Consider the following 9,192-nt stretch of genomic DNA (forward strand, 5'->3'; position numbering starts at 1 on the left):
TTGTTACAAAACAAAAAAAGCTACAAATTCATATATCCTATCAATGCAACCCAACTTTGGGCGAAATCAAAATTGGAAATCCTAATTGGACAGCAGATCTAATGAATCAACATGGCATTACTTCAAAATTAGAGTAAGTAAACAAAAAAACGTTGAATCAAAAGAAATTTTAAAATGAAAATGAATCAGAACAAAAAAAAAAAAAAAAGGTGAAAGTTTAAAACGGAGCCATAAAGTTAAATGTGTTTTAATTTGGGATGAGTAAATTAGTGATGGCTAAGGGAAAGAATGAAAGAATCTTGTATTTATATATATCTGCTAATTAGTATATGCTGATTCCGCTTTTAGCGGCAATTCGCCCTCCTTATCATTAGTATTAATACCTTCGTATTACATTTTGAGAATATTATGGAGTTTTGTCTTTTTAATGAAATTTGATAATTTGATTATGATATATGTTTTATTTTATTTTATTTTATTTTGTTTTAAGTTTTTATTTTTGTAGATGATCGTGAGATGTTTAAGCTATGGTTAATTGATATTTATGGAAATTAAATGAAGAATATAATAAGAGATAAAATTAATGTGTCCTGTTTGATCTCTTTAAATATCATTAGCTGTCTAAAAACGCGTCCTAAAAGATAAGTACTAATCAACAAGTTACCTTTAATATTTTAGGCTTTAATATTTTAGGAATGATGAGTGTTAAGGGATTTTGAAACCACAATTAATCATTATCTTTGTTGTTACAATATATACTTGGAAATTCAAACTCTAATAAAAGGTTTACAATTTGTCATCATCTTCCTATTTCACAAAAAAAAAAAAAAACAATACCCAATCCCACATGTATAATATATGGAAGATGTGAGACGTAAACAATTCTTCCTTTATTTTCATATTTCATCTTAAGCAAAAGAGCAATCCATCCATCTTTAGTACTCCCTCCGTCCCTATTAGATAGTCCTTTTTTTCCATTTTGGGATGTCCCAAATTAATAGTCCACTTCCATAATTAGAAAGGAAAGAATATATTTGATTGGTGGATCTGGAAAGAGAAGATATTTCATTGGTGGATAAATGAAGTTAGTGGAATTTCCTAAAACTGTGTGCCCTTTTGTCTGTGGACTATTAAATTGGGACGAATATATCAAAACTAAAAATCAAATATAAAAACATTTATTACACACAAAAGGTATAGTATGCAAAACCAATTATTATATGTATCAAAAAGTATATTTTTATCATTCATTTCATAAAACAATATTTGTGTTTTATAGACGAAAAGATAAGTACATACACTCACATGTTGAATAGTCATTTATGTACTTGATAACTTAAAAGCTTTTTAAGTCAAAAACAAATTAACATCATTAGACCGCTCGTATCGGTTCCGCCCTTGATCCTGCCCTTGCTCCCGCCGTTGTAGGGCGTCGATATTAGCAAGGTGGCATGGGACCGTCGTTTAACCACTGTGCTCGAAAATTTCGTTGGAAGGCAATATGATTCACGGACAAAAGGTGCAGGTGAACGTTTGCTTTGTGCAGTTGAAGTTTGCAACGGATTAATTTTTAAATCTCAAACTCAGATCTAATCTATATATATACGAGTATATGTTGATTCAAACATAAAAACACACTACATTCATCCACTCTCAAACACACAAACATTTCAAATATTAAACTGTCATTTTATTTCATAAATACACTCACACAATGGCGCGTTTAACTGTTTCGATTGATGTTTGTTACGGGGGATAACTAAGCGAAGATCGGAATCTGGACGGGCAATGCAAGTCGTTCGAGTCACTCGATATCACCTACTGGGACACGAGGCGTTTGTTCGACTACATACGCAAACATGTTGACTTCGAGGCCTCGGATTTTGCTTGGTGTGATCCTGAAACCGATAAGTTTAAGTTTATCACGACCGAAAAAGAATGGCATGAAATTGTCGGGAGAGCCTCACTCAAATGCACCCGAATCGAGTTGTACTGTATTGGTAATTGGACCCGACAATTCAACACCCGACCTCATCCTCACTACCCGCACAACAGTAGCAATGAGGGTTACGTTAGTGACGACACGATCGGGTCGTATTGAACTTGTTTTTTATTTTTATTTTTAGGACTTTGTAATCGTTTTTTTATTTTTTTTTTATTTTTAATTTTTAGGACTTTGTAATTTTTATTTTTTTATTTTTTAGGACTGTGTAATGTATTTTTTTAGGACTTTGTAATGTTTTTTTTTTTTAATTTTAGGATTTGTAATTTTTTTTTTTGTATTTTTTTTAGGAATTTGTTCTTTTTTATTAAAAAAATGTTTATTTTTAGGATTTTAATGTTATATATAAGTTAATAATATAATAGTTTAATATAAAAAATAGTCGTGAGATCAAGTGATGGGTACGTCATATATGTTAGCAATTTATTGGTTGGTTAGTGATGGAAAGTAAGTCCTGATATGGCGCCGATGTGGCAGTCAGTTATCCCATGGGTAAGAGTGGTCTTACGATATGGTATATGTTGTATAGCCAGTGGCGGAGCTACGGCTTGCATTGAGGGGTCAATTGATACCACTCAAGGTTTGTTTGGGCAACTAAATTTAATTAATGATAGTGGTAAAAAATGTGGACTCTAGAAAAATGACCCCATTCCATTTTTGTTAATGAACTCATTGATTAAATTCAGATGACATTTAGTGGCTGTTACTTTAAAACTTATACGGAGTATTTTCCTGTACACTTAGAATGTATAATTAATATTCATGTATGTTTCATTAATCGTTCGTTTGTTATGATTGAGAAAATATTAGAGTTCATTGAATTTTAGATTTTATGCTTAAATTAGTTTGATAATAATTCTAATTACTATTACTATTACTAACATAACTAACTAATGGACAAAATTCGTCTTATTAGTTATGAATAGTATTATTTAATATTTCATTTTTCACACACCCAACCCCTTAACTTTCATTAAAATACAAATCGAACTCCTCATTTTATAGTACTATTTAATATTTCATTTTTCACACACCCAACCCCCTAACTTTCATTAAAATACAAATCGAACCCACCCAATTTTATACCTATATTCTAAAATATTATTTATCCCATCACTAACACTAAAAATATTGAATAATAACACTCACCACGCTACTACTGCGCTACTTTTTTTTGTCCCAAACGATAAAAAAACAACTTTCATAAAAGAAACAACCCTTCAATGCTATCAAAAGATGTCGAAAAATATTCTTTTTTACAAAATAGATCAACTAACTTTTTTTAAAAAAAAAAACCCCGAATGCTAAAAGAAGCAACTTTCACAAAGGAACAACCCTTCAATGTTAGATATCGATTTTTTTTTTTTTTACAAAATAGATCAACACTTTTTTTTTAACTCGCATTAAAAACGGAGCCCCCGACGCGAAGCGAGGGCTCCACAACTAATTTGTACCAATTATCATGTGTGTTTATTCTACGTAGAATATATTTGTACAATTTTTTTAACGAATATTTAGAATATAAAGATGCATTGCACACTAGAAAGATTTTTAAAAAGAAAATTACCATCTGATTGTCAAAAACTTTAATTGATGATGTTTTTTACGAACTTTCAAATTCTAGCTCTTATTAGACAAAAGACGCTATTATGGAGTGTGTGCGTTAGACGATAACTTCTTGTTTTATATATTACTATTACTGAATCATAACTTGTCAATTAAATTGTTGGGCTTGATACATTTTGATATTATTTTATGACACCACTCACCTGAAATCCTGGCTTCGCCACTGATATGTTAACAAAAATTTTGACATCACGTTCAGACCCGTTTCAATAATTTATAACTGCCATTAAAAAAAATGATATGGTATATGTTGAATAAGTCGAAAAGTTGGAGATAAACATAAACAATTATTAGAAATAAAGCATAGATGTGAAAAATAAAGAATAAAACGCTAATGTAGTTTGGTGTAATGCTTACATGAATAAGGAAAAAGTAGAACATATAAGAGGAAATGAAAGGTGATTTGTTAGAGGACATTAAATTGGTTGATTTGTACATGACTTTCACCGAGTATTTTATTTGATGATTCATGATGCCATGATGGACACCATCCATAATCAATGATTCAATGGTCCACACTCAGTTTCATGGTCACATTCAAATCGCTTCAAACATAAACACATAATAGGTCCCCTAACAAAAAAATGTTAGATTTGTAGATAAAATAACAACTTTTATATTTCAATGTATGTTGAAGAAATAAATTTTATTATTACTAATAATAAATGAGGGTTGTTTTGAATTTATGATTTTTTTAGATTTATTTTTTGTTGCAAGTGGATAGTATTCTGTGTAACAAACAAATTAGTAATGTTGACATTCAATTGAAACTCTCCAAATAGATAGTGTTAAAAAATTGCGTTTTTTTTACTGTTCATAAGATTCTACCTTTTTTTTACTTTTTAGATAAAGGGTAAATTTGCAGGAACCATCCAATAGTTATAGTACTTGGGGTCTCAAGTTCCTTTTAAAAGATTTCATGTTCAAACTTAAAAACATATCTGAAAAAATGGTAGAAAACATGTTACATTTTCGAACTGTAGAAGCATGCTATATATATATATATATATATATATATATATATATATATATATATATATATATTTTTTTTTTTTTCTATTTTAATTGAACTTCTAGTTACATTTTGACATTTAAGAAACGAAATCGTGTTTATGAATAAGTATATGTTTTGGTTATCTACTTTAAGAAAATAAAAGGAAAGGATATACTTGGTCTGACTAGTTAAACCTAATTTCTTCAACGCTCATAGATCTTGCATTTTAAACGGACCACGAACTAATTCAATGGCTAACAAGTGCAATCCATTTGATAAATTTAGTAGTCAAGCCCTTTTGTTTTGATGTGTGCAACTTCTGTTAAAATTTCACTGATCAAGCCATATTTCACTAGAGAGCAATAGCATACAAAGACCAAACATCAGGCATTCACACTTCGTGATATCAACTATAATAATCTCAGTAACTAATCAGATGAACAGATTTTAAACTATATTTTCAATGCCGGTACGTTTTTAATGTGAAGAATAAAAAAAATGCAACTCATTCATAACAAACTTTCATACAGGACTTGTCAGTTCTACTATGAACAAAATTAAAACCAAAATCACCTGTTTTGATATAAATAGATACAAACATTGGCACCTCAACGAGTACTTACTCTTTTACAAACACACTAAATCTAATGAACGGGACTGATAAAAGCAACGAAATGTTTCACACACATATAGAAGACATACTTCTACTATTACAATCTCCTTAAGTATTTGCTAATTCGTACCAACTTACAAGATAGTAGCCATCAGCATTCTACCTTTAGTCACAACTTTCATTTCATATTAGCTATACATACATGTAATATATACAATACTTTCATGCCAAAAGTGACACAACCTGGTCTACTTTTGAGCTGCATTCCATCCTTTCCATTTCATATTGCTAAGCCATCCAAACCCAAGATATAACTGACCCGAATTCAGCTTCAACAAATGCTGCCTGTATGGTATGAGTATACTCCTCAGGCCTGCATTACGCAATCAACATAATCATATAACACCTAGAATGAAGTCTTACTCATATTCAACATTTCCTACCTCAAAAAAACTCTAGATTTAACCTTGGTTATGTGTTATGAATCTCGATAGAACTGATGGTACTCATTTGGGGTGCTTAAACGGTGTGTCAGATGTTATATAAATAGTCAAAATCAAATTACTTTAACAATGTGAACACAAACTTCGCAACCCTTTTACTCATAATGAGACGATTTAGGTTGCGATCTCAAATGAGTCAAACTAAAACACTTGGTTAAAAGTGGAACGGGTCAAATGGATCAAAAGTGCCAAACAGGTTAAATCAGTTACAGAAAACAAAACAATTTGATATATGTATGCAGGTCATGTGGGTCAAACCAAATATCATCCCTTTCAAGTGTCAACCAATTCATTACATCATTTTGATACATTAACAAACTCAACATCATTCCAATTCTAACTACAACTTTCTAGTATAATGAAATGATGCAATTACTTGAGCATATAAGGTACTCTGATTAATGAACAGATTATAAAATATCAATGCAAGAAATTGTCAATTAGGTCAAAAAAGAACCTTTTTTCTTTGTGAAACATGGGAATGGAGAAAGAAGGGTACACAAACCTGATAAGCACATTGTCCTATACAGATGAGCAACGTGCGCATCCCCTTTTGTAGCCATATTAGGCTTCTCCAAACACTCTAAAAAGGCCAAATCCGCCTTAAGAAGTTCAGCTTGATCATGAGTATCGTAACCCATATCATGACAATAGCAACAATAGTCTAGCCAATCAATAGGACGTTTGTCCCAAAGTAAAGACCCACCGTCTTTACCACTTGACCAATTTGGTCCACAATAATGCCCATATCGTGGAAAGAACTGGGAAAGAAACGCTCGTGGGCCCGTATGCCATGGAACCTTAGAAACATAGGGTCTGAACCGAACAGTAGCATAACTCACACCAGGTTCGGAGAATTTACGGAACCGAGACCTTTTTGCGTGTTTCTTCAGTTTTTTGTTGAAAAAGGTTGGCATTTTAAATTTCTCCGTGGCATTGAGGGCCCACGGGACAACTGAAATAAGGGACCATCCCCAAATCTTGATATCAAAATCTTGCCGGTTGGGTGATTTTTCGATAGTTGTTGAAAGATTCACCTCGTTTGAAATCATCTAGTATGTTATAAAAGCTGTCACACAAAATAATTGAGAAATCTCACTCATTCACGTTATTTTGTGTATCATCAAGTAACAACAAGACCTACACATAGCACAAAATTACAGCAATGAGAGTTCATATTATATTGAATGAAAGAAAATCATATCATCGACCAAAAATCGACCGAGTACAATATAGGTAGAGATACAAATTAAAATAAATGACAAAAGAAAAAAACAGACAGAAAACAACAGATGGCGACTTTTCCAGGTTCACCCAATAGTCAAATACCTGAAATGTACCTTAATGAAACAAAGCTGAGAAACTCGACCAGAATAGATACAAAAATATTATGTAATGATTGTCTATTGACATATAGGTAACATGGAACAGCAAAAAGAATTGGCCTTTGGTAGATCTAAAACTGCGTTGTACCATTGTGTATAGACTTCATCAAACATCAATACGTTTCTTGTTGACCAATTCATTTTTAAGTACACAAAATGACCCAAGAAGGGTAGGAACGAACAGTGGCGAATTTACACTATGAGGAGTGGGGTCCCGTGACCCCGTTAGTCTGGAATTTTTTTTACGGAGTACTCTTCAAATTGTAGATGACACCACTAAATTTTTTTTCAGGACCCCATATATTTTTAGGATTTATAGTTTTTTGGAGGTAAACAACCGGTAAAATACCCGTCAAATATAATTAGTTGTGAAAAAAAAATTAGGACTCCATTAAGTTTCAATCCTGGATTCGCCACTGGGAACGAAGCGTTTCATAACAAAGTGTTAGATCCAACAAAAAGAAAAATGGCAATCGGTACATCAGGGCCAGATATTTAACAATGAAAAATTTAACGTGACCGATCATCTGTTCAATTCCCACTAAGAAGACCTATGTGTTTTTGTGTAAATCCAATTAACCAATAAAAATGATACTTCATCCCCTACATCTGCACTCAGCCTCACAACATTACCAAGAGCATATCAACAAGAATTCTATACCAAACTAGTTTAACTAGTCTAAAAATGATAACAAATAACGATTATTTATAGTTACACATCTTAGTATCTTACAACTTTTCGCCATCAAAAACAATCTAAAACGAACTTCATACCAATCCTCATAGCCACCTCATCACACTATTTCATTCAATATTAACTCTTAACCTACTGATCCCTAGAAGTTGCCAGAGTGGTATGTTTATGTGACGGTTGACTTGCTCTTTGTGAATTAGGAGTCGAAAGTACGTCTAAAAATGATACAGCAGTATTGTTTTCTTAACCTACATCTATCATTTCTAACAACTTACTATATGGTTCCGTGTTTCCTAATCGAAACTCTTGCATTCGAACTAACTAACCATTAGCATTTCTACATCTAATATTAATTTTTTTTGAAAGGCTACATCTAATATTAATACATTACAATAACAATTGTAACTACGCATCACAAACAAACAACTTCAAAACAATAATAATAAACTAAATAGGATAATTTAATTATAGCATTTTTTTTAACTAAAAACATTATATTATTTATTATATTATTTTTCTTAAAATGAAAAGCAACAACTCTGTAGCATAGAAATAAAACACATACGTGAAATTAGGAGTCTCAATTTCAACTATATCAGACTTTCAAAACTAACAATCAGCAGTGTTTTCACAAAATTGACCTAAATTGCGTAACAAATGAACAACTAGAAGGTAAACTTGAAAGGAAGGAATTACTGACCGAATCACTGTAGCAATTTGGTAGCGAAACAGATGATCATGAAAATGAATGATTTTGGGCTTTTGTTTTGTTATTCAATATTTAATTATGAAATTATTGATATGAAGGAATCATTAAGAAGATATAATAGAATAAGATAATAATAATAAGGAATGAAGGGGACGAAAGGTGTATGTAACCGACTCTAGACGATTCTCTCAGCTAAAAATTGGCAGTAGTTGTTTTTTATTTTATCTATTTATACCAGTGAAATGACTCGTTGAACCACAAGTTTGTTTAAACGAAACAATTTAATGATATATTTTAGGTATTAAGTGAACCTAAATGCTAAATTAGTTTAATGACTCGTACTGAACATTTCATCAGACACATAAAACGCATATTAAACAATCCACACCTAATCATAAAAGATAATATTGGTTGTCATTTTATTTTAAAAGTGTAAATTAAATATAAAAATTTAGAATTGATTTCTTTCTTCCTAGCTTTTATACCCTGTTGTACTCAATTCAAAATAATTAATTAAAAAAATTCAAATTATTAAAATAATTATTAATAAGATTTAATAATAATAATTAATTAATTAAATTTAATTTTAATTAAAAATTATTTAAATTAATGATATCATTCACCATGTTTAGATTTTTTTCCTTTTATTTTTTGATTTTTTTTAAC

The 9,192-nt window shown here is 30.9% G+C and overlaps 1 protein-coding gene across 2 annotated transcripts; it reads right to left on the minus strand.

Moving 5' to 3' along the window:
• Nucleotides 1–5,179: 5,179 nt before the first annotated feature.
• Nucleotides 5,180–8,649, minus strand: LOC139858843 (uncharacterized). Of its 2 annotated transcripts, none has more exons than XM_071847681.1 (3): nucleotides 8,518–8,649; nucleotides 6,244–6,878; nucleotides 5,180–5,608 (listed from the first exon to the last, which is right to left on the minus strand). In XM_071847681.1, the coding sequence occupies exons 2-3, from the start codon at nucleotides 6,788–6,790 to the stop codon at nucleotides 5,484–5,486; spliced, it is 672 nt and encodes a 223-aa protein (XP_071703782.1). In that variant the 5' UTR covers nucleotides 6,791–6,878; nucleotides 8,518–8,649; the 3' UTR covers nucleotides 5,180–5,483. The 2 variants fall into 2 exon arrangements, with proteins under 2 accessions (XP_071703782.1, XP_071703790.1); XM_071847689.1 differs by having other exon boundaries at nucleotides 6,244–6,807; nucleotides 8,518–8,643.
• Between the last annotated feature and the right edge of the window lie 543 nt (nucleotides 8,650–9,192).

Source organism: Rutidosis leptorrhynchoides, chromosome 1, assembly GCF_046630445.1.
Source record: "Rutidosis leptorrhynchoides isolate AG116_Rl617_1_P2 chromosome 1, CSIRO_AGI_Rlap_v1, whole genome shotgun sequence".
Classification (NCBI taxonomy): Eukaryota; Viridiplantae; Streptophyta; class Magnoliopsida; order Asterales; family Asteraceae; genus Rutidosis; species Rutidosis leptorrhynchoides.